General features: G+C 45.6%; 1 protein-coding gene across 2 annotated transcripts in view; it reads right to left on the minus strand.

The window, feature by feature from the left end:
* Positions 1 to 880: 880 nt before the first annotated feature.
* The window catches only part of LOC119169867 (sialin), a 94,928-nt gene continuing 68,903 nt past the window's right edge, over positions 881 to 26,905 (minus strand). For both annotated transcript variants that reach the window (XM_075886529.1, XM_075886528.1), the window contains exons 5-10: positions 22,724 to 22,860; positions 20,448 to 20,651; positions 19,833 to 19,965; positions 10,346 to 10,501; positions 5,051 to 5,136; positions 881 to 2,786 (exon numbers count right to left, since the gene is read on the minus strand). In XM_075886529.1, coding sequence (XP_075742644.1) covers positions 2,565 to 2,786; positions 5,051 to 5,136; positions 10,346 to 10,501; positions 19,833 to 19,965; positions 20,448 to 20,651; positions 22,724 to 22,860 — 938 coding nt within the window. In that variant the 3' untranslated portion in view covers positions 881 to 2,564. The remainder of the gene's footprint in view (positions 2,787 to 5,050; positions 5,137 to 10,345; positions 10,502 to 19,832; positions 19,966 to 20,447; positions 20,652 to 22,723; positions 22,861 to 26,905) is intronic.

Below are 26,905 nucleotides of genomic sequence, written 5' to 3' on the forward strand. Positions count from 1 at the left end.
GGCAGCAGTCTCGTTTGTGAGCTGGTTCCTGGATTGAAGAGCAGCTTCCGCTTTTTCCTGTCGGTCTACGTTCGCGAACGTAGCCACTGCTTGTCGTCGAAATACCTCCCAGGTAGACAACGAGGTTTCATGGTTCTCAAACCATGTCTTTGCGAAGTCGTCCAGGGCGAAGTATACGCGACGGAGCTTCTCTCTTTCGTCCCAACCATTCAAGCGCGCCACTCTCTCGAACAGGTCCAGCCAATCTTCAACATCCTCGTACGAGTCGCCGTGGAATACTGGCGGCTGGTGCGGTTGGCTTATGAACACTTGTGCCGGTGTTACCTGGGTAGTCATAGTGGTGGCATCCATAGTTTGATTCCCCTTGGTGTGGAGTGAAGAGGACCGAACTCAGGTGAGTCACCTCGAAGACGGCGACTTGCCCTCTGGTGTACAGGAGTCACTTCCACGGGGTTGATACGCTGGTCGTCGGGGCTACGCTGTCTTGAGCTCGCGGGGCTTCGATTCATAACCCAGCAACTCCACCAGAAATGTAGCGATGCTGAGGCAGATAGGCCAAAAAAAACAAGCAACTTTATTAGGGCGAACTTGTGCCCACAAGTCTAATGACTATGGTCGTCGAGTCCAAGTAGCTGAGAGGCACAGAGTCCACTAACTTCCTCTTTCTCATTGTTGGAGCGCACGAACGCGTGACGCATGCCAGCCGGGTCTTGCTGGTGCTCTTGCCATGATGATTGCGGCGGCTACTTGAACGTGGCCAACCTGTCGCGGCAATATGCTGTTTTGAGGTCGCATATATGGTAGCATATATACAGTAACTCTATTTCCTTTGTCGACAGCAGGACAGCGTGATAATGTTAAAACAAAGAACTTGGCCAACAACGTTTTAAGAAAGTGTTTATTACACAGACACGAACAGTTCGTTCTAAAATTAAACGATCTACAAACCAGCAACAATACGTAAAGAAAATATGCGTTGCTGTAGTCAGAGCTGTGGGAAGTAGAAAGGTCAGCTGGAGTAATGGCAGCGTGTGCTAGAAATGTACTGAGTTATACATGACACTTATCTGGAAGAGAAAGGATTTTTTTGTGGGACGCAGTGGACTTGGCCGTGAATTATGTTACAGGCGTTGAGTAAGAACTGCTTGTGCAACATTTTTCGCTCTGGTGGGCGAAATCGACCATAAAAGTAGTAAGGGCATGAGCAAGCCTGCGTAAACTAGCGATTAATGTTCAAAGATGACACCTTGGTTTCCATCGCTATCCCTGCTCAAGTGTGATGCCCTGTACAGTCAGTTTTAAAGAGCGAAAAAACAACAAGGGAACAAACGCATGTAGTGATGAGATTCCGGGGCAAGCATAAATAAAGCAACCGTACTGGTGTTAGCAATGTGGTGTGGCATGCAAGGCAAGGCTATGATAGTGAATGATTAGGAGAGACCGTTTGTTCCGGGATGAGAATGGCAGTGGCAGATAACAAACCGTTTCGAAGACCGCGATCTCTCTGGTAAAATGCAGCACAGATCTTGAGTTCCTCCCGATGTTTTTGATCGCAGCAGTAGGATTCGTTGCTCCCAGGTCAAACGGACCAAAAAAAAAATCTGGTGTACTTCATTGAGACTGAAGAAATGAGGGACAGGGGGCAGAAATGAGAAGTAGTTGACGTCAGCACTCCAATAAAGTTCTCTAAGCGTACCGTTCACACATCGCAGTTCTGTTACTACGTGCGCTTTGCGCGTTTATGAATGCTTCGTCCAGGCACAGACCAAAATTCATTGTCTCGCTGCGGCTGCTGACTTACTGCGGTCTTTCACGTCAGCGGACTACTCTGGCAGATGAATATTTCCGCAAGAAAAATTTGATTAGGTGCAAGGACCTACCTAAAATTATATCTCCCATCTTCTTACACAACGACTTATGATGCATCATGGGCGATACTGCAGTCTCCGAATTCACCATGTATTGGGCACACTAGTAGCGACACGTTGAGGGGACAAGAGGGTTATTTTTATAATGTTTGTGGAAAGCGTAGACATTAGAATACTCGCCAATAATTCACAAATCATGCAGGTGTCGAGGCATTTTCCTGAGTTGCGATAGTTGCGAGAGCTCCTCGAAATGGCGAGTGCGTAAATTGTGTTAGTAGAAATTCCTTCACCACCTGTGCACCTGATAACTTCAACAGATTACTTGTGAATATTCAATCAGTGAAGAAACAATAGCAAAATTGAACATACTGAAAGCAACTTTCACGAAAAAGTTCGCGCTATTTTACAGCAGTTATTTCACTCAACGCTTCTGCTGAAGATGCTCTCTTCGACGCACCCGTTATACCACTGGATGGTAGAGCACCGATTTTAAGCGATAATGCAAAGTGCTGAGGTCCTTGAATAGAAATGTCCTCGACTAGGGCTCTTGTCGCAAGTTCTTAGTTAGTCAGGCAGCGATCAAAACTCACTACATAAGCAGGTGTCTACTGTATACATGATTACGAGTAACGCTGGATTTGTGTATAATGCGTCGCTTCTGCTGACGCATCCGGTCAGTGTAAACACGTTGTTCTCTTAGAACATGTGGAAGCTCTCGGCAAAGCTTGTGGTTAAATCGAAGCGGTGTGCCCCGTCGGCGTGCTGGTGCTCGATGTGCGTCGCCACAGTTTCTAATGGAGGCGGAGGCTTCGCCCAAGGTTGCAGTTCAGCTGAGCCAAACACAAGAAAGGCCAGCGCTCCCAGCAAAAAGATTCCACTTGTTAGGTAGAAAACCGTGGCCCAGTTGTCCAGAGTCGGCTGCAAAAGTGTAAGAAAGTAAGCTTTAGCACTGGGGTAGTCGTCTGGAAGACGTAAATGAGCATGCAACGTTTGAGGAGCTTCTGATGGTGTGTTACTTGACCATGGTTCGCTGTACGAAAACTTGCAGCAATATGGGCGTTGTGCGCTCCTATGCACTACATTATCATGAGCTTGACTATGATCACTGCAGGGCAAAGGACTGTCCCATCTTTCGCCAGCCAAACCGGTTTTGTGTTTGATGCATTCGCGTGATTCCTATAGGCTACTCCCCTAATTTTGCGACTATGAAGGAATATTGCACGTGCTAGCGAGCTGCAACCACATGTGCAATAGTATAACTGTGAAATGTGAGGGTGTTAGCCTTGTAAATGAACGCTATTTTTACAACTAAAATTGTGTGAGACCATCGAGTGAGTACTCTGTACAAATGAAAATCAAAGAAAAAACTGATGTCATGTTCAGTTTGTCGAAACCTAATTTAATCAGGGAACATGCACAAATGCAGTGTAATGCAAACGAGAGAAAGAACCACGTCATTAGTTTATGACGACAATTTCAAAATTTTGATGTGTTATGTTGTGATAGCTTTAGACGATTGGCTCAGAGTCTAGTCAGAAAAAAAAAAAGAATGGGAAGAGGGGAGTTTGCAGGCCAAGCGGCAATCAAATGGTTCGCTGGCTGCAGACGCCTTGCGGGACCTGTGTTTGTGACCTCTGGTTTCGAGAAACTAACCCACACGCGTTACCGATTTATATGTGTACGATGCGCACGCAGGATTCTAGCGAATTAATGGCTACACATATGGTTATAGATTTTTCACGACACACCCTTGCTGACCAAAATCATATCAAGGGGGAAGTCAAGACAGTGCATAACGTGGCGCAGCCAATCACGGCGAGCAAACGCTCTTTGAAGCCACTTGTGCTCTTTACACAGGAACTCGGTCGTCGCCGAGCAGCTGTCTGCGCTGCGGTTGCCTTGCCTCGTCTCGCCCTGCCTGTCTTGAAGGCGCGTGCCAGATGGTGATCATGTTTGGGGCGACTATCTTTTTTGTTTTGTTTTATTTTTGTTGCGCTGTCTCCCAATGTTTACTTTCCCATGATCCGTATGGACATCTTCGTCTAAATGACAATGCGTGGCTGTCAGTCAACGATGAAGCGAGGCAGCCGTATCACAACGTGTCAATAAAGGTTGGTCCATCTCTTTCAGCATTGCTTTACACGCAACTTTATGCGTAGTTGTAGTTATTGATGCGTTATTTCATTTCAAGAAAGTGTAGTGACATTTTTATGTCACTGCTCCATGGGGGCACATAAAATAGGCATGTGAGTAAACCTGACTGCTGCAGGCCGATACAGACTGAGCCTCAATCTATTGAGGCTGATACACTTAACAGTATTCATCATTCGAACAAGTAGAGTGGGTGAATCAAATGTGAGGAAGAATCGGAGCCCTGTGATCTCTGGCTTCTACGTTATCGACAAAACAGCCCTATAGTGTCGCGGAATGGCCACAGGTTGCCAACAAACTCGGTTATCGATGCAATTGCTCACACACAGCGTCTTTAAATACATCTTGTTGGAGGTTATTCATACAATAAATAGCGTCTGTAACGTTAAAAAATGTTCAGTGCTAGGTAATGTTAACGACAAACTTGACCCCGTTTGCAAGCAAATACAAGTTATAAAAACTTGGAACTTATTTGCGCAGCATGAAATGTACAGTACTGATGTCGCGTGAAATTTTCATTTGTGTATGAGATCTGGAAAACAGAAAATCCAGCGCGAAGCTTACAGTATTGATGACTGAAGGCATTTCAAATTACACTAAGGCAATTACGGTGGTTTGAAGCGAATGACATTTGCAAACAATGCACGGCTAAATTACAGAAGAAAAAACTATTGTTGTAATGACACAAAAAAAAACCATGTGTGTGTTGCGTGATGTCAAAAATAAAGCTCGCGTAAAGGTAAAAGCTGGGTTAAAACAGGGCACTAAACGTAACCAATGCACTTAAACTGATTTATATTTATCAGTTATTTTGTAGCGCGATCGACCTGTGATAATAAAAACATGCTTTATACAATAAGCAGGAACTTCTGCTCTGACCTAAAGGAAGCATTTACTAACGAACCACAATATCATAAATTGTTTGATGAGAATGTTTCTGCGTTGAACCTGCTATTGAATGCACGTGAATATGTGTTGTTGCATGGCTAGACGTAAGCAGTTAAACATTAGAACCAAAAATTCGTCCTTACCATTGGTGAAGTGACCATTCCAACAACCATGGGAGCCAGGAACCCGGACGCGTTGGATACAGTTCCCGCGATGCCGTAAAGAATACCTGTGAAGTGGGAGAAAAAAAAAAGGCTGTTATTTTGGCCTTCGTCAAAGCAATATTGTCAACATGCTATGTGTCCACTATCTTCTCATTCATCGCCTTCTGCATCACCTTCTCATTCGCTTGCCACGCTTCGGCTCTTCGCGGTGGGCACCTCAGCCATGCTAGATGGAAGGGAACTGATTTTATTCCTATGCGGGGTCTAACGACCAAAATCACCATATGGTTATGAAAGACGCCGTAGTAGAGTGCTCCGGTAATTTCAGCCGCCTGACGTTCTTTAACGAATACCCAAATTTGAGCACACGGGCCTACAGCAATTTGGTCGCCAACGAAAATGCAGCCGCCGCAAAGGGGATTCGATCCCGAGACCTGCGGGTCAGCAGCCGAGTACCTCAGCCACAAGACTACAACGGCGGGGCAGAGGGAAAGGAGCGTCTGTGTGCGTAAAGTGTGCCGTTTGATTATCCTCGATTGCCTACTGCAATTACAGTTGTGAAACGCCCAGTATGCTATATTTTATTATTTGATGAATTAGCAAAAGAGGTACTACGTGTCCGCAATACAACATGCGCACCTACGCAGATATGCGCTTTGTTATTGCTGTGGGCGAAGATGATGATGATGATGGTGGGGACAACCACGGTTGCAAGTTCAATACTGTAAAAATGCATCAAAAGAATAGCAAACAAAAACCACCAGGCCTGCGCAGAATGTGCAGCACTGTTGCAGCAAAGCTGGAAGAGCGTCCTTTCAGAGCCTTTTTTCAACATTCTTTGGGTAGCTGCTGCAAGCACATTTACTGGGCGACGCCATGGATCAGGTATCGGCCCGCCACGGTGGTCTAGTGGCTAAGGTACTCGGCTGCTGACCCGCAGGTCGCGGGATCAAATCCCGGCTGCGGTGACTGCATTTCCTACGGAGGCGGAAATGTTGTAGGCCCGTGTGCTCAGAATTGGGTGCACGTGAAAAAACCCGAGGTGGTAAAAATTTCGGAGCCCTCCACTACGACGTCTATCATAATCATATAGAAGTTTTGGGACGTTAAACACCCTTCTGTCTATCAGGAGGCAGGCATTCACTATTCCATTGCTCGTCATTCGTCGGAAAGACGTGGTGCTTGCAAAGAACTTGGTGCATTTTTTTCGTTCTCTGGCTGACGACGAAGAAGAATTATGCCAGAAAATTTTGTAGTCCCCACTTTTGTTGGAGGCTTTGTTCCGAGGATTCGGTGACGGAAAAGTTGGCGATGCTTTGCAAGAGTTTACTGAAGCTTCAAAGAGATTAAGAGTGTAGAACATATTAGTAGTTCTAAATTAATTTCAAGTTGCTTTATTCATTCATTTATTGTTGTTGCTGAAACTATCTACATCGCTTTATATATCCGTAATTTCTAATTGGCCATTCCTCACAATTATTTTTCCCTTAATCCCTCTTACCAGTTTAAAAGACGGGAGCTAACAAATTAACAGTATTTCGTTAGAAGTACCCGGTTCTTGGCTAATCCCCGAGCGTGGGTGTGCGCCACAGTTTTCAGGCTATTCCTTGCTTCCTTCACAATCCCCCACAGTGGGTATGCACCACAGTTAAAAGAGTAACAAGATCAAGCTTTTGTGAAGAGTTGGAGCTTTGGACGACCCACTCGTTGCGCAGGTAGCATTATGCGACACTTGATTGCACCTTTACTGTTTTGAAACACCCAATTACTCGCATCAGCGCGAGTCCTTTTCTAACATCAAGCCAGCCAAGGGCTAATTTGCGAGGAACTTCCAAGCACCGGTGTGGCTCAGCGGTCAAATAGTGGGTTTGCACGCAGAATACTCGGGTTCTAGTCCCACTATGGTCTTGGTGTTTTATTGACTAATTTATTTCTTATTTCGTGCGATACTGGCCACGGACACCGGCGGCGGAAACCTACGGCGCGCACGCGGCCCGTGTTGTGATCTCGAAACAGCTTTAGCTGTAGAAAAGTAGTGAACTTCACCCAAGGACAACAAATGTAGTCAAAATCACGCATAAATGTGTGAAAAAAATGTCGGCATTCTCATTTAAACCAATAAATGCTAAAACTGTTGGGTTGAAATGCAAATAGCAACAACTTGAACAGTCGGTAGCAATTTCACGCAGAATGACTAGGTTTCTTGCGCTGTTACAAAATGAAACTCTGTTCACGTGTCTTGCATAAGTTTTCCTAAATTGACTAGACGTAATAGTCTTCTGGGGAAAACAAAACTGAATACTGCACGAATGTGCTTAAAATTAGTTTCTTTGATTGAGTAGAAAATATTTTTAGTTTTGCAATAATTTCTTGCGTGGTTTCAGCATTTTATATGTTTTAGTGACAGAATCAAATTCTGGAAAATTTCTAGGTAGCTCTTTTCAAATCCAACTTCTAATATCAAATAATGCATAATGTCTTGAATGCGGAAAACCTGCGGGTATCCTGTTCAATTGAAATTGCTGTTTTGTTAAGTCCCATTCATCATTGGATGGTCTTCAAATTAATGCTCCAAGCAAAAGTCCTCAAGCCTCAGCCATGTAATCAAGCCCCGCCGCAATGGTCTAGTGGCTAAAGTACTTGGCTACTGACCCGCCAGTCGCGGGATTGAATCCCAGCTACCGTGGCTGCATTTTCGATAGAGGCAAAAATGCTGTAGGCCCATGTGGTCAGATTTGGGTGCACGGTAAAAACCCCCAGGTGGTCGCAATTTCTCGAGCCCTTCACTACGGCGTTTTTCAGAATCATAAGGTAGTTTTGGAACGCTAAACCTCACATATCTTATAATCGAGCCTTGTATTCAGAAACCTTTCATTGTGTATACAACGCAAAAGCGAAATTAGATTTTCGGAGCTGAAAAAACGCCTGCGCTGCAATGTTTTGTTACCGCATGCTCAGAAGGCAGCAGCTACAATGTTAGACTAAAATTGGGAGAACAAGGCACATCATGCAACTGGAATGGAAGGTGCAGTTCAAGTGTAATATGTTTCCTCCGTTTTGGTAATAGTTTACAGGAGACATCAAAACTGGAACTGTTGAAGTTCTTCAGTCGCCGTCCCAATGTTATCGCATATCACCATCCTATGCTCTACGTCAATTGTCTTCAAGGTTGCCCCTAAGAAAACCCACTAGGCACTGATATAAGCAGCCTTCAAATGTAAGCTGCTCGTATTTACTTTTTGTGTGACATGTCGGGCATGTCTCTACAGTGTGATACTTTCGTCCTGTGATTAAAGACTTGTTTCATGTGCTCATGGCTTTACATATATAAATACCGTAACCCCATTTGAACTGAAGTTGCCAACTATTGGATCATGCGGTCGAAATGAAAGCACTCACTTTGGACTGAGGACTACGATGAATTAGCTTCAAAAGATTTAAAGTGTGGTGGCCGGTGGCCTAAATATCTACTAAACTTGCTACATACTATTAGCTACACACATTTCTGTCTAATTTTTTCAGTAGCCAGTGAAGGTCGCCAAAATGTGGACAAGTAGCAAAGCCAAATTTTTGCAGCAGCATAGAAGTGTTGTAAGCATCACATCTTGAGCATTGTGGCACAAGTCCGTGGCTGAAAGCTGTTAACTCACAACAAAAGGCTGGGCTATATTTGGTCATCCTAATATTCACCATCGATAAAGTGTCGAGCTACGAAGGTCCGTCTTGCCTTACAGAGACTTTCTTCATTAGTTCCTAAAGTGATGATGTTACGGCGTAGTGGGCACTTCACGAAAACTGTGCGCACAGTAGACATTCTAGGAGAGTTTCAAACAACCACTGTTACCCTCACCAGTCTTCTCGCCACTCGGTTGAGGCGTCCATCGAGCAAAGAGGCTTGACAAGCGAATGTGACGGCGATGTCAATGGGGCCCGATTACGTGGTAAGAGGACTGAAACATGAGCTTGTTGGTCGTACTTCATTACGCTATCGCGTTCCATCCTTGAAGGCGAAGCTCAAGACTCTTTCTTCCATGTTTTCTTGCAGAAGTTTATTGATTCATTAAACACTCACACAGCAGAAATGTAATCGATTTAGATACAAACCACTGGGTTGTCTTAGCGTCATCTGAGGAAAAGATTACGCTGTCCTTGGCCATTACAAAGTTTCCAGAATATTTTTATCTTTTAGACTGTTTCATGTAAAGCCAGGCATAAACAATCTAAAGACTAGCATTTGTTAGCCTGAACACTGCGCGTCGCAAAACATAAAACGAAATACAATTTATACGAAACCGATGAAATCCGCTGTGAAACATTTTTAGAGCTCTAGAAGTGGCATTAGTAGGGTCACTCGAAACTGGGCGATAAATATTAATAAGTTCAACACAGACTACTACATACACCGGGGAAAACCTAGACAAATTGTGACGCAGTGACAAAATATTGTAATGCAAAACGGCTGAAACGTATACAGGTACGTTGGACTTCTGTTATACTAGTACATGGCTGTACCTGCCTGCGTTTGTGTGACTTCGCGCTAAGTCTTTCTTCAGAGTTCATGAAGCAACTAGCCTACGAAAACGGTTTACCACACTTATTTTATATCACTGACCCTACCTTAAAAAAAAGTACGCAGAACGGACGCTCACTTTCAGCTGTTTATTAATTGGAGATCAAAGCCACAGAAAGGTAGACGTAAAAACACTTGCGTGGCGTGCATGTCTTCTCATATTAATTTATAGTGAGGAAAAAAGAAACTTCCCAGGTTGGTTACAAGTTAACATATTTATCGATGCGTTGCGCAATCTTTACTCATATTGTTATTAAAAAGCACTGGTAAGATATGTTCTGTAGAAAATAATTTGTTATTTTGAGGGTTCATATGCTTACCTATATGTAATTTATAGCCTGTATATTCAAGGAATGGACAGTTGAAGGTTAGCGCGCATCCTGTGGACGCGATTCTCGTAGTGGTCTTTTTAAAAGTACAAGTTGATTAGGAGATGTTGACGCAGTTATATCTCGCCATCGGCACGCTTTCATATGTAAATCGATAAATGAAAATTAATGGCGATAAAAAATATAGATGAAATCGCATCTAAGACAGCTAGTCGGTCAAGGCATACTAGTTCACACAAACACGATGTATATTCACAAAGTGAAATTACCAACTACACACAACACAGGTCGGTCTCATAACACTTTTGTTGTTGGGTCTGCAATTGATACTGAGCGTGCACCAACTGACCCAACAGCAAGCACTGCACCACCTACCAGCGTGTGCAGGCGCCATGTCTACGAGAGCGGGTGTGGCTCCTCCCGCGGCCAAGCCGTAAACTCCCAAGGCGAGCACCAGGAGGCATGTGACAGTCAGCTGATTGCATCCGGCCGACGGCACCAACGCCAGCAGAAGGCCCGCACCAGTCAGGGCTACATCAGGTAATTAGGTGAGCACAAGGTGCCACGCGCGCTTTCTCTACGCAAAGAAGTTTCGTTCACTGATCTTGCAAGATGTATAGTGCCCACAATTGTTTGCAAGATCTTGCAAGATGTATAGAGCTCACATCTTTGTCCAAGTACATCACAGGCTCCTATTTGGAACAATATGTGAGGGGGGTCTTACATCACAATTCCAACAGCACGGATTGGAACTTCCTGAATAGAGAAACAGGTGAGTTCTACAAAGTGAATACTAAATACAAATCTTTCAATACACTGAACATATTAGTAGTAATAAAGCTGAATGTGACAGGAATAATGCGCAATAAAATATACTTCAGCCGACAATACGAATTAAACAAGAGTGAGCATCCTCTGCGCAAGCCGAAAGTCAAGGCTATGCCAAAGAAAAAGCACAAGCATAACAAAAAGCTATGAGAACGTAATGTGTAGTTCTTTTTTGAAAGCTTCAGGGTCAAGTATGCTATCATTTTTATCTGGAAGATATTCTACGGCACGAGTCTGAGCCCCCTTTATTTCTTCATTGCCCGTGCAAACTCGCACTTCCCAACGGTATCCGTCTTCTGCCTTAATTCAGAGAGTGGTTGTTATGCGGTGCTACGTGAGAGGTAGCGCTGCTCGCGTCACACGGGCTTCTGAGCGCTTTTTCTCGGAGATGCGGTAGACATGTTTCCCACTCCAATATCATACGTCAGTCAGATTTGCTCCTTCTTGCTACTTCTTTGTGGCTCGAAGCAACGCTGCCATCGCATCACAGCACAGTGCGTGTGCAGTAGCGCTGCAATGACGCTTCCCCATTGGTGGCCCGTATAGCGCCACGAACAGCGACGCGCTATCTCAAAACACCGTATCTTTTACAGAGCCAGCATGATCGCCAACATTGTTAACACGAGGAATGGAAGGTGCCGCCCCACGGATGTGTACACAACTGAACCAAAAATTACTTCATATGATTTCTACGAGGCACTGCATGAGGGTCTTCTCCCCCATGACCACAAAGCACTCGCGAAGGCTAGCCAATGGGACTGGTTGATTTATATGTGAAGTGTAACGACCCAAAACCAACCTATGATTATGAGAGACGCCGCAGTGGAGGGCTCCGGAAATTTCGACCCCCTCGGGTTCTTTAACGTGCACCGAAATCTGAGCACACGGGCCTACAATATTCCCGCCTTCATCAGAAATGCAGCTGCCGCAGCCGGGGTTCGATCCCGCGACCTGTGGGGCAGCAGCCGAGTACCTTAGCCACTAGACCACTAGAGCGAGGTGAAACACTAAAGCGTACACTTGTTTGAATATAACCTAGCTGTAAAGATCAGTGGGGCATCGTTTTATAAAGCACCCTGAAAGATATTTTAGGTTTATTTAAACGTGCACTCCATTCTAGAACTACGTCCTCCTCCTAGCTCTCTACTATTAACTAACGTTCACTATTGTACGTCAATAGTAGATGAAGAAGAGTTAGTCACACAGTAATAAGCACACTTGCTACTCTCTAAGCACGGAAAGCTGTCCTCGTAGATCAAGAAATCGCCAAGGAACGCCGAACACGGACAATCTCCACCTGAAGTGTGAATATTGTAAATAAATATATGAATAAAAAATGGGCAGATTCCACATACAGTGGGAATCGATGATATGCGAAGCATGAATGAGAAATGTTGATATGTCACTTTAAAATCCGCACAACGTGACGAGGGGGAGGTAAATGACGCCTTACTTGACTTCCGTATCATGATTATCACGTTTGGATGTGTCCTTTACCTTCGTCACGTATTCACGTCACGTAATACCAAAGTTAGCATATGTGAAGCTAGCGAAACGGCCGCGAGCACGCTGAACGTGGTATATTGTCATGTTTTTACATGACATGCGTGTCAGAATTATCATGTTTGCAACCAGTCTAATATTTCGTGATTCATTGACGTCACGTAAACGAAATTTGTTATATGCGGAACTATGGAAAAAGGGCCACGAGCGCATCATGAAGGGTCCAATATACCACGATGTAGCGTTGACGCGCGCGTACGCTGGGCACAGCAGCGCTACGTTAGCAAAACGCGTGCACTGTAGTCTGGCGCGAGACGCGACCAGCATTAGTTGGTGTGGCTCGACGGCAACCAGCGCGAAATGTAATATGCTGTATTTCGCTCCGATGCGTTACCCAGACAACACTGCATCTCTCTCTTTTCGTGACAGAGGGACGCCGGGCGCACTGAAACGCGCATGCGTCAAAGCACCCCAGCACGGCACGCGCCTGCGAGTATGTGGCAGCGTTGCCATGCCAGGTCCGGCACCTGGCATGACAACATTGGCGTGACACGATGAAATGAACGCCACTGAGCACGCGCACTGCGTTACGTCGAAATGTATTGGCGACTTAACTGTGGCATGTATTCATGATCTCACATGACACGCATTTTATGATTATGATGTTTGAACCGGTCACATACCTTCGTCATCCATTGGCTTAACATTATACCAAACTTGGCATATGTGAAGCCAGCGGAACAGCCGCGAGCGCCTCATCAGAGTGGCATGTAGTCATGTAGTTACATGACACGCATGACATGATTGTCATGTTTGGATATGTCATTTACCGATGTCATGCGTTCACGTCGCGTAATACTGAGTTTGGTAGATGAGAATAGCGAAACAGCCGCGAGCGCATCATGAGTGTGACATGTAGTCATGTTACATGACACGTAACTCATGATTATCATCTTTGCACCAGTCACACACCTTCGTCATTCATTGACGTACCGTAATACCAAATTTGGTACATGTTACGCTAGCGAAACGGCCGCGAGCGTATCATGAGCGTGGCGTGTAGTCTTGTTGTCACATGACACGCATGTCATGATTTTCATGTTAGGGTTTGTCACTTATGTTCGACATGCAATCATGTCATACCATACCAATTTTGCAACATGTGATGTGAACGAATCTCCCGCAAGAGCTGCAGGACCATGACATTTAAATCATGACATGCATGACATTTATATCATGAACATTATGTTGTGACTAGTAAAATAAGTTCTTCATACAGTCATATTATACCATACCAAGTTTGGTATCTATGCTGTTATCGAAACGCCCAGGAGAGCTAAAAGTCGTAGGCGTTTAGATAGATAGATAGATAGATAGATAGATAGATAGATAGATAGATAGATAGATAGATACGCTCAAAGTCACCGAAGTTCACTAAGAAATATTTCGCATTTAAAAGCTAGAGCCCATCAGTTCAATAAAAATGAGCTAGACTTAGTCGGCTTAGTAGACTTGGCATCTCTAGGTTAATTGAGTGGTGAGATCCCCCAAGTATTTAGCCTCAAGGACGATTAGAAAGCTTGCAGCTTTAATTTATATATTTAGGTTACCCCTAGCATATACACACCTTCACACTGAAAGTTCACTTCTATGGTTCTATTTTCAAGTTCTACTGCTTATCAAGTCAAGCTTTTCCATGTTTTCTTGTCTTGTGACAATCGCGGGCCCGGCCACGATGGTCTAGTGGCTGAGGTACTCGGCTGCTGACCCGCAGGCCGCGGGATCGAATCCCAACCGCGGCGGCTGCATTTTCGATGGAGGCGAAATGAATCTAGACCCGTGGGCTCAGATTTGCGCGCACGTGAAAGAATCTCAGGCGGTCGAAATTTCCGGAGTCTTCTACTATGGCGTCTCTCATAATGACATGGTGGTTTTGGAACGGTAAACGCCACATAATAATCAATCAATTGTGACAAATGGATATTGTGACGGAAAAGAAGAGATGCCGTATCGACGAAGCTGGGGATAACATGTATTTAAAACCAGTGGTAATGGCGTGACCGGTTCACCAACGATCGAGTGGAGACAACCCTTTGTCTTCCTCTTCAGGATCATACGCGCGTCACCCCCTAGAATATCAATATGCATGCATGTAGCATACCCCCGGCGGCACAAGCACGGTCTCGGCGCATCTAAATGACAACGTCACTAGGAGTGTGGTAGGGCTTCAAGCGCAAGTTCACGATGGATCCTAACCAACTGGCCCAACTTACCGTCTTACTACAATATATGTAGCCTGTTGGGCACATGAAGGCGACGCGGCGGGAAGACCAATTTCATATGTTACAGGAGTAACCACACGAAGGACTCGGTATGGACCTGTGTAGCGAGTAAGCAGTTTTTCTGACAGGCCAACTTGACGGGTTGGAGACCAGAGCAGCACCAAAGAACTGGGTGAAAAATTAATGTCGCGGTGTCTTTGATCATACAAACGCTGTTGCTTCTCTTGAGAAGTCAGAAGGCGAGTACGGGTGATTTAGCGTGCGTGAGCGGCCCGCGTGATAGCGTCCATGGCATATTCACTGGTCGGTACTGCAGGGGACGGTGTGACGGTGTCTAGAGGCAATGTTGGTTCTCGGCCAAACAGCAGAAAAAATGGAGAGTAACCGGCCGTGTCATGGCGCGAAGAATCGTAGGCAAATATGACGTACGGCAACGCGAGATCCCAGTCGGTGTGGTTGGTAGAAACATACTTAGCGAGCATGTCTGTAAGAGTTCGATTTAGACGCTCCGTGAGTCCATTGATTTGCGGGTGGTATGACGTAGTCAGCTTGTGTCTCGTTTGACACGACTGCAAGATGTCGGCTATGACCTTGGACAAAAATGTGCAGTCACGGTCTGTAAGCAGCTGCCGTGGAGCTCCGTATTGCAAAATCACGTTCTTGAGGAGGAAGTCGGCGACGTCTCTGGCGCAGCTTGTTGGAAGAACACGTGTGATGGCATAACGCGTGGCGTAGTCGGTGGCCCCGGCTATCCACTTGTTACCTAATGAAGACAAAGGGAAAGGGCCAAGCAGGTCCAAGCTAACGCGGAAGAACGGTTCTGATGGAATGTCAAGTGGTTGAAGGCGTCTGGCGGGAAGTGTCGATGATGTTTTGCGGCGCTGACGTTTCTCACAAGCCGCAACGTATTTTCTGACTGAGCGTGCAAGCCCTGGCCAAAAAAGCGTCAGCGTATTCGGAAACCTTAATGCGTGACACACCGAGGTGACCAGCCGTCGGAAGGTCATGAAGTTCATGTAGAACTTGCGAGCGAAGATGTTCGGAATGCAAGCAGCAGGGTCGGTTCATCCGGCATAAAACTTTGGCAGTGTAATACACCATCGTGGAGCACGAATGAGCGATGGGACTAATTGGAACATGGTGATTTGAGGCACTCAATGATGCCATGCAAGGACGCATCATGGCACTGCTCGTCACCAATGCATGTCATTTGGGAGAGGGAAAAGACGCAAGTCTCCCTGTCGGTGTCAGGCATAGTGCTTGACTCAGCAACTGGGTAGCGGCGCAGGCAGTCTGCGTCCTGATGTAGGCGTGAGGACTTGTACGTTACCGTGTAGGTATACTCTTGCAGTCGCAGAGCCCAGCGCCCGAGCCTGCCAGTAGGATCCTTCAGTGACGTAAGCCAGCATAGTGCATGATGGTCAGTTATTACAGAGAAATTTGTGCCATATAAATATGGGTGGAACTTCGAGACTGCCCAAACTAGAGCAAGACATTCACGCCCTGTAATGAAAAACTTGCGCTCAGCAGCTCGCGTAGGCGACAATTCGGTCGCGTCCCCGTTGGCGTTGGGCTAGGACGGCTCCGATTCCGTGACCACTAGCATTGGTTCGGACTTTTGTCGGAGCGAATGGGTCAAAGAGAGCTAATATAGGTGGGGTCGTTGTTGCGTGATTAGGTGAGAAAAAGCAGCAGTTTGGTGAGTACCCCACGCAAATATGACGTCTTTCTTCAGAAGCTCAGTGAGGAGTCCAGCGATGGTTGCGAAATCTTTCACAAACCTTCTAAAAGAGGAACAAAGTCCTACGAAACTCCGGACGTCTTTCACTGACAGGGGTACAGGAAAACTGGTGACTGCACGAATTTTCTCGGGGTCCAGCTGCACACCAGAGGCGTCGACAAGGTGGCTCAACACTGTAACTTGCCGGCGTCCAAAGTGGCACTTCGATGAGTTTAGTCGAAGGCCTGCAGAGCGGAATATGTCGAGAATTGCTGACAAACGCTGAAGTTTGGTCTCAAATGTTGGGGAATATACAACAACATCGACAAGATAACAGACATGTTGACCATTTGAACCCTTGTAGCAGAGAGTTCATCATACGCTCGAACGTGGCTGGGGCGTGTCATAGCCCAAACGGCATAACCTTAAACTGATATAGGCCATCTGGAGTTACAAACGCAGTCTTCTCTTGGTCTTTTTCCTCGACAGCAATCTGCCAGTAGCCGGATCGTAGGTCTATCGAAGAAAAGCATCGGGCTCCATGGAGACAATCGGTAGCGTCATTGATGCGGGGTAAAAGGTAAGCGTCGTGTTTCGTGATTCTATTCAGATGGCGGTAATCCACGCAGAAGCGCCACGTGCTATCTTCATTTTTAAGGAGCACAACAGGGGACGCCCAATAGCTCGAAGAGGTTTCAATAATTCTTTTGGCTTGCATCTTGGTGACTTCTTGTTAAAATACTTTACGCTCGGTGGCAGACACCCAGTGTGGTCAACGATGAATGGGATGAGACTCACCTGTGTTAATGCGGTGCTTGATGAGTGAAGTCTGGCCGAGTGGACGGCTGTCGATGTCGAATATGTCGTGGTATGAAGCCATAATGTGGCATAGCGCGGCTGACTTCTCAGGTTGGAGGTTTGGGGCGATCATGGAGCGAAAAGTCACATTGAGGCACGTGGCATCCTACGAATGACGTGGGTGATCGGGACATACGTCTGCCGTAAAACAGGTGACGTGGTCGGTAATTAAGGGTCTTAGAGTGCCGACCGAAATTCTTTGGGATAGCAGTTGTTTCATGAAACGGAAATTGATAACAAGTAAATATGTTTGGTTATGGGCCATGGTTATGACGGTGTTTGAGACAGTAATGTCATGCGCCAGGAGAGCATCAGAAATTGGCGTCACGATATAATCACCGTCGAGCACAAGAGAGGGAGTGCCAATTCAACGAATGTGAGAGCTTCAGGTGGTATCCGGAAAAAGTAAGGGGTGCACAGAGTGTTCGGGAGTTCATGGTGAGAATCCCGGAGAAGAGGAAGTTCTAGGCAGAGAGTACCGGCGGCACAATTGATCAGGGCAGAATTAGACGATAGAAAGTCCATGCCGAAGATTAGGTCATAAGGGCAACTTTCAAGCGCCGTAAACAAAACAGGGACATGGTGGCCGGCAATGCTAACACGAGTGGTACACATTCCAGTGATGGCCACAGTTCCATCACAAGCGACACGGAGGGCTTTAGTCGCTGCAGGCGTGAGGACGTTTTTGAGTTGGTGACGCAGATGAGCACTCATTATGGACACTTGAGCTCCGGTATCAACTAACGTCGTCAAAGAAATACCGTCCACATACACCTTAATCAAGTTCGTATTAGTGGGGAGCTTCAACGAAGGATTCGGATCACTCGCAATTGATGCGGCACTACCTCCCGTAGCTGCATTGTCTAGTTTTCCGTCCGAGAGGATCCATTGTTGACCGGCGACTGATAGCGGCGTGGTTGGGGCGATGGGGAACGGTTGCGTTGAGGTGACGGCGAACGAGCGGTGGAGCGGCTGTGAGGGACGTCGGAACAAGGCTACAGATGACTGGGCGAATACCGACGGGAGTCCTCGTATAGGCGAGAAGAGGAAAATGGGCTCCAGTTGGAGGGCGTCCAAGTGCTGCGGCGACAGCGGAGATATGGCCAACTCGGTGGCAGCGGAATCAGATTGGTTTTTCGTCTGCAGTTCTCCATTCCGTCGGATTGCGGGATCGCGGAAGAAAATATGAGTTATGGCGTGGTGCATTTATTGTCATTGGTCTGGAGACGGGTCGGGAGACAGAGCAGGCCACAGGAAAACCGAGCTTTGCAATTTCCTGCTTCCTGACGGCTTAAATAACGGAGAACGCCGGAGGCGTTTGTGTCGCGCCATGGTCGAGTGGAAGTGGACGAAATAGTGCCGGACTTGACGCCTCAAGCTCCCGTTGAACTATACCGGTCACGCTGTCCTGCATGGGTGTTGCGGCACCGAGATCGGTGCAGGTTGATGTAACAGGCGTGCTTGGTAGCCGCGCAAATTGAGGCAGCACACGGCGGCTTTTGGCAATTTCGAAGCGGCGGCATTCGTTGATAATCATATCTACGATCGTGACGTCGGTATACAAGAGCAAGTTGAAGGCATCGTCCGTGATGCTCTTGAGTATGTGGCTCACCTTGTCACTCTGTCATTTGCTTGTCCACTTTCCGGCACAACGCGAGCACGTACTGTATGTACGAGACATACGACTCAGTTGAGGACTGCACATGAGGGGCGAGTTCTTTTCGCGCTTCTATTTGGCGACCGCACGGGTCCCCAAAGATGTCGCGTAGTCGCTCCTTGAAGATATCCCAGCTGGTGATTTCGGTCTCATGGGCGTCGAGCCAGAAACGTGGGGTGCGGTGCAAGTAAAATATTACGTAGGCGAGCATCATGGTAGGGTATTCACCACAAATTGATGGTCTACTGACAAAATATTGATATTGATGGTCTGACAAAATATTCACCACAAATTGATGGTCTACTAGTACAGAACCTTGTCGAATGTAAACGGATAAGTGTATTAGTGACTTCTTCTATACGGAGCTTTCAGGTATATTTCCGTTCTAATGCCACGGACTTGTTGCACACGCACTGCTTTTTGTTTCTGCAAAAGACGCTTTTCAGAGGCGAATTGCAGTCACCAAATCACAGCTCTGTGAATATTATGTGCCTACTCTGCTCAAAATTTCGTGAAAGTCACCATTACTTCAATACTGACAGGATTTTTTTATGACAGTAGGCTCTAAGCTGAAAGGGTTTTGAATTTTATATTCTACTGAAGTAAATGAAACTTGTTGTTCAAGTAGGTGGTAATTCGTCACAATGCAAGACATTTAGCGCACCTTTGTACTCCCTAAAACACTCACTTATTTACTAACTCATCCACCTGAGAAACACAAACCCTACACAGCGCTAAGTGCGCTGTGTGTGGTGTGTGTTTGCTAACAAAATAATACGCAGGTAAGGTTACAGTACACTTGGAAATCACTGATGAACTTGTCGCATGAAGAAAAATTCGACATTCGACGACGATGCTCGCTGAAGTGGCGATTCAAGCCTAACTTGCGTTACTGGGATTGTTTTTGTGGGTCAATAAATAACAATAATTTTAACTATTTTCTCGTAATCATTTGTTAGCGTGACAAGCACGTGGATTATGTTCCTGAAAGGACGAATGGTAAACAACCCTCACCAGCAGTCTGGAAGAGCTTTCTTATGAAAGTCGTCGAGAGGTGACCCTTTCTCCTTAGGCGGTCACTCAGGAGACCGCCTCCAAGCATGCCCACGCTCTGGGCAGCGAACATGCCTGCGTTGATCATGCCGCTCTGCGAAAGAAATGAAATGGCGAAACATGAAGAGAGTAATATCACACACACTCACGCAGAAACGAACAATGAACGTATCGATGGCACGGCAGACAATTCTCAATGGCTCAAACTGCTTTCGGCTTTTCTCACACAATTTTTTCGCAAGTTTTCGGCCAGTTTGGAAAGAAAACAAAGATATACATACCGGTCGAAGGTAAATGGGTCATACGCTCCTACCCTGTGCTGGCCAAATCTCTTGCGTCATTTCGCCAAATTATCGAATATGTTCCCTGAAATGCCTGCTGAAATATAATACGATAAAACTATGCCTGCTTTTAGCCTAACTCAGCTTCTATCTTTTAGTGATAACCGAATTGTACAATCTGAATTTTTTTGCAAGACTCGTTTTGAAGTAGTCTTTCGAAGCTCACCGTTTCATTGTGCTAGTTTTTAGTAATGGCTTTCGAGAAGGCTATTGGCATGTGACATCGCTCAGTAACCTTGGCAAGTGGCATGCGTAGCACGGCGGACAGGTAGGTGGGCAGGCCCGTGAGCACCGTGAACTGCCCCCAGAGACAAGCGAACCGAGATGCGGTCAGCGCCCACACGGGTGCAGAGGTCAGCAGTTGGAACCACGGTGTGTCGTGCTTCGAGCATTCCTTGGCGTTCAGGAGGTCCGAGCTACCAGCCTCGAGAGCTTTTGCCTGCAGCACAGAACGAAACTCCATGTCGAGTGGTGGTAAAAACTGCAATTTTCAGCTCTTATACCAGCATATATACAGTGAAGCCATCGAAAGCTGCATTTTGCTGACGGACCAGAAGAAAGTCAGTAAGTGCCCATTGAAGCTGTAACAATATTCAATATCCAAGGAATTCGCAGAACATATAAGGTTTCATATAACGACAAAATCAACATGCTGCTTGTCTTGCTATATATTGTAATGCGTTCACTATAACTGGCAGCACCAGAAACAAGGGAATGAATGAATGAATGAACAACTTTATTTATCCCTTGTTAAAGGGAAGGGGGCAACAGGAAAGGGTGTGGTGGGGATGAACTACTTGAAGTAGTCCTCCTCTACCCTCTCAGCCCACTCCAGGATGGCCTCCTGGATAGCGGGCCTCGAGCTGCGCAAGGCAGCCTCCCACTGCTCCTCACTAGAAATTAGGCGTTTCAGGAATGGGGGAAGAGGGTGCTTAGGGCAGCGCCACATGATGTGGTTCAAGTCTGCTGTGGAGGAGGCACAAAATTTACATGAGGGGGAAGGATAACAGGATGGATGAATGCGGTGTAGGAGGTAAGGCGAAAATTGACGGAAAATGAAGGTCATTCCAGGATCATTGCTATCGCCTACACAATCAGCACTCATCAATAGTGCACTAATTAAACCCCTTGTTTTCGTCTTTGTATTATCTTAATAGAGTAGAACCGATGTGTAACGATACCGGCTTTAATAACATATCGATCATAACAACGACAAGCTGAAGCACCGTGAAGTTTTGAATGTTTTCTATGGGAAAATAACCCGCCTACAGCATTTCCCGCATGCTGCATTATTAGTTATAACAAGGAATGTAGCTTTTCTGAGTCTGTTCCGAAAGCTAATGAAAACATTTATGAAAACAAAAGAACAAAACGAAAAATTCAAGCTGCTGAACCTTCGCTTACAACACCCAGCTCCTTCGTATTATTAGTATGCTTTTCTGCAGAGCACACTAACAATGCGGCGAAACGGACGTAATATACCCACGACGGTGTGGGAGAGCCAGAGAAAAATCTTAATTACATGTATATGCCCGGGGCAGGCGAGAAATGGCTCAGTGCAGGCCACCCGTCATAAACACTAGGTAGGCTTTTTCTTACAGATCCCCAAAGGCGACCAATGCGACTTGGGCTTGGTGGACCAGGGCCTTCTGGTTGGCCAGGAGAACAGCCGAGCAGGGCTGCTTGCCAATCCTCGCGAGTGGGGTTCGTGAAGGGGTTGATTAGCATGCCGACACCATTCAAAAGACGTTTGAAGACTTCTTCATGCAGTGCGAGACTTTTCCTGTAAGCGGTGGCTTCTATGGAAATATGGAATTATAGCAAAAAGTGGAGACTTCGAAGAGTTTCAGCATCTGAAACCTAAAACGTTGTTACACACTGGTTTTATAGGGCTTGAAGAGTTCCCATGAAAACATCCAAGTTTTCAAACATGTCCGAAAAATCGGTAACTCTGGAATCTTTGTGACAAAAGTTAGTCGTTTATCCCATCCTACGTTAGTTTTTTGGCAACAGCCTACCATACCAATATTTATCTCTTTTCTTCCACTTCATTTAAAGCATTTATCGGTTAAAACAATGAAATTTTTTTGGCAGTTGAGTAATGTTAAAAAAGGGATCAACTCACGTTCATTTCACGTTCAGCCAGCGCAGTGTAGCCAACCACTCTTGTGCTTAATCTCGCTGCCATTTGCCATTTCATTTTCTTCATTAATTCAGTGTATCTGTAAAGTCACCATGGGCTTGTAGACTCCTCTTAAATATATGTAGAACCCACGACGTAGCTTACCTTATACCTCCACCTAATTTACAATATGAAGTGTTGAATCCGGATATTCTGGCTGATTTCACTGTAAGTTTGATCAGATGATTTGTAAACCAATCGAGTCTTCGCGTGCAGTGCTCAGCTGCAAAGTTTCATGGCTTCAAAACCTTTGTCTCATTTGCGCTGTACCATACTGCACTTGCCCTAATAATCTACAAAGTATGCAGGGTGGTCGGCCTGGCACGTACCTGTAATGGTGGCAAAGGCCTAGCTGTGCGTCCGAGGGCGATGTAGTCGTACTCCGCATCGCTAATCCAAGGATCCTCCTCAGGCGTGCTGCGAACTCGCCACGCGTACAGCACAAAATAGGCGCATCCCACCAGGCCTGCGCAACGACGACATCGTCAGAGATAACAAGTGAAAGTTCAATTCCCTTCCCTTCAAATAAACTAAGGTGCCCGTTTTTGCAGCTAGGAGATGCATCACTTTGCTGTGGAAATATTGCTCAGACATGAAGCATTAAGCCTCACGGTGCCTCAGTTAATACTAAATTTTGTTGGACCTTGAAATACGCGGCTCCTACTATTTTGCTATATTGTTTTCTACAAAAGCCTAATGATACTTCAATATTAAACGCCAAACGGCTAAGAGAAACGCGAAAGAGCAGCCTTGCGAAAACACCTCCAATTATAAGTTTTTTTTTCCAGTGGCGCTGTTTCAAACGTGGATAACTATGATGTATTTACGTGTACGTCATTTGAACTACTACTGTACGGGTTTGTGTGGCCAATGCACGTCATCGAAGTTAATGCTCCAAAATTATCTTCTGAGACGCCAAATGTAACTTAACAAACAGATGACAGAACATGACTGCCATTTTTATTTCGAGAGGGGATACAACCTGAAGTAAATGTAAATGGCATTTATTTTTAGCACTACAAAGACCGCATTTAAGTAGTTTGGGGAATAACGCTCTTCTGCAGTGCACTCTTCACTATCGCTGGCCTGATTGTAACAGCAAGTGGACAAATGAATTTTTTTCTATTCGGTGATTTAGGTGAAGGGGGGGGGGGGAGGTGTTGGTCATGGTTGCAGTCGTCGTTTCCTAGATAATTTGATTTTTAAGGGGGAGAGAGAACCGGTAACGGAAATCATTAGAATAAGAATACGTCCTGCGACCAGCATGTTAGCTTTGACGTTCACTACCGACAACAGGTACGGTTAAGCGTTACTGTTAAACATGTGGGACAAGCATTCGCAACAATTGAATAAGAAATTTGAATTGAATTTGAACCTTATTTAGACAGTCATTGTATAGTTGGAAGGGGCGTAAGGCAAATACGACTGCCTGGCAAAGGCCCCTCTACCTATACTTTGCTCAAGGGTGGAAAACTGTCCTTGAGCAATGAATCAATTGTTGTTCATTCCAATTCAGAGCAGTCAGTATTTTCCACTATGGTTTGTGCACGCTAAAATAATCAGCATATATGTTCGAATAACCGCAGCTCTCCGAACAAGCAAGCACAACACATGATGACAAGTACGAGCGATTATTTGCGTAGAAAAATCAGTGGTTGTCATTGTATGATTAGAGCACTGCAGTAATCTGAAAATATGTACCAATCCGCCCGACTCGCCCCCTAATGAGCGTTCATAAATTCGAATATTTTCCGAATAATTTTTAGCTAGCTTATCTACTCAATTATTGCCCCGCCGCGGTGATCTAGTGGCTAAGGTACTCGGCTGCTGACCCGCATGTGGCGGGATCGAATCCCGGCTGCAGTGGCAGCATTTCAGATGGAGGCGGAAATATTGTAGGCCCGTGTGCTCAGATTTGGGTGAACGTTAAAGAACCCCAGGTGGTCGAAATTTCTGGAGCCCTCCACTACGGCGTCTCTCATAATCATATGGTGGATTCGGGATGTTAAACCTCACATATAAATCAATCTAGTCACTTATTAGGCCACACACCGAAGAGAAAAGGAGGATGCGCAAACTTTAATCACGTCACCTACAATACGCCTAAGGCAGCAGCTAGGGCAGGTTGCATCCTTCGGAGAGCGTGGCTTTTTATGCCAAAGTATGAGGACCTTGAGGCAGTTTCGCCTGCGCAGGAAGTTGGATAGCGCCAATCGTCTTGGACTATTCCCAGATGCACAATTATTGAAGTGTAGACAGCATTAAGTTTTGTTTCAAGATACGTGACAGCACAGCGCCACTACATACTATATCTAGAGGCAAAGTGATTATTGTTCACTCTGTCAGTGCCATATCTGTATCTTATTAAGCGAACGAAGCTGTGACCGGTGAATTTGCCGGGTACGCTTCTGTCTCCGTTCTTCATAAGCGCGTTGCTCCTGAGTCATGCTTACACTGAGCGATCGGCCTTTGCTTGCCATGCACGACCGCGTCAATTCCGCACGCCAACCCGACTGACGTGACGAAACACCAGTGGTGTCAACCTAAGACAACGTTTTATTCCTAGATTGGCTTTCGAAAATTCCTTAGATTACAAGAGTTAGGCCCAGATTATATTTTTTATGTCAATATTCAGGCTAATTGAATCTTAACAACATAGGTATTAACATAGTGCGCTGTGTGTCCAAGTTCTTCTGAGTCTTGTTTTATAAGTAAAAACGTGTAGAAAAGGCCTTTTAAGCCCCGGCACGGTGGTCTAGTTGCTAAGGTACTCAGCTGCTGACCCGTAGGTCGCGGGATGAAATCCCTGCTGTGGCAGATGCGTTTTCGATGGAGGCGAAAATGCTGCTGGCCCGTGTGCTCAAATTTAGGTGTACGTTAAGAAACCGCTGGTGGTCGAAGCTTCCGGAGCCCTCCACTATGCATGGCGTCTCAGTCATACGGTGGTTTTGGGGCATTAATTCTCACATATCATTCAATCAATTAAAATACGTTTCAAGGTGTTTCTTATAGACGCTATGTAGATTTGCATATAGAGTGCTTGCAAATAACACAAGTTGCCACAGAGACAGAGTTCCATATCAAGTTCACTGTGCGCACGCATTGAAGACATGGACGAGATCATTCAGGTATTTTACATGCAGTTTGTAAGCTCGTGGTTTATTCTTCATTTTACGGAGGCGAAAAGGCTGTAGTCCCGTGTGCTCAGATATGGGTGCACGTTAAAGAACTCTATGTGGTCGAAATTTATGGAGCCCTTCATTGCGACATCTATTATTATCATATGGCGGTTTTGGGAAGTTAAACCCCACTTATAAATCTATTATCTATAATTTTCCACACTTGCAATCGCTGTTGAAATATTTTGAATAGACGTACTATCGACGTCAAATGGAATGCGATCAGTGGAGCATGTGAATAAAGCACCAGCAAAGGTAGAATGAGCGCAGTCCAGCCATCACCATTGACAGGCGCACGCAACCGGTATGGCAGCAGTGCGCGACCCCGCTACCGTGAGATATTTTCACGTCTTTTCTATTTATGATATTCGAAACGAAGTGTTCAGCGTAAAATAAATAAAATAAAATAAAACAGAAGTGACCAAAGGCGTGGAGCATGAACACGCCGGTCAGCATTATCACTGTAGAAGAGCAGAAACACAGGCGAAAATAGTGGATTTGAATCGCGTAGTGCTGCATGAGCGCAACTACTTCCAGCCAATATAACGGGACGGCACGCGCATTAGTTGCGATAATGCTTGGTTCACGTGCTCCACTGTTGGCGTTTCATTGGTTGCCGATAGCACGTGGGTGATCAATTACTGGTTGATAGCTAAGTCTTTTCTCTTTACGTTTGGCTGGCCAAACGTATTCGTAACTTTTTTCCTCTCACGTAAAGGGCGCGACGGAAAGACTGAAACACTCGAACGGTATTCATACCTTTTTTCATCACACCATTTCCGCAATACTCAACCCTTGCCAGCTTACGAATTCTTCAGTCCTACCTTCACTCTGGTCCACTCTATTCTTCCTGGTTATTTACATGCAGACATAGCTCGGCGGAGGCACGCAGTGAACGTAAACTCGACATGTGTTTATGTGCCCTACAAGACATAATTTGTCTTTGTTTCACAGTCATAAAACCCCTCGGGAGCTCGTGATAGGTGCGTGCTTAGTTATTACTACTGCAAATATGATTAGTATTCAGCGTATATTAATCTCGCGTACTAGCACTGCTATTTGTGTCGCACAGCCCATCAGAACACAAAGATCATCTTAAAATGAAAAAAAAAAAGAGCCACGAAATAGCCAGAATTATCAATTTTTATAACTTTTCTAGTGAGAAGAAAATGATTACAGTGTAACATATTTAATAAGGTCGCGTAATGTGACATTTCCAGAGCCTTACGAAAATCTCCAAGTTTAATAAAGAAAGACACTAAATCTGTACGTCTAGGAATAAACCTCTAGCGATAGCATCACTGCGAAGCAAGTAAGAAAGGCGTGCCACCA

Source organism: Rhipicephalus microplus, chromosome 2, assembly GCF_043290135.1.
Source record: "Rhipicephalus microplus isolate Deutch F79 chromosome 2, USDA_Rmic, whole genome shotgun sequence".
Taxonomy (NCBI): Eukaryota; Metazoa; Arthropoda; class Arachnida; order Ixodida; family Ixodidae; genus Rhipicephalus; species Rhipicephalus microplus.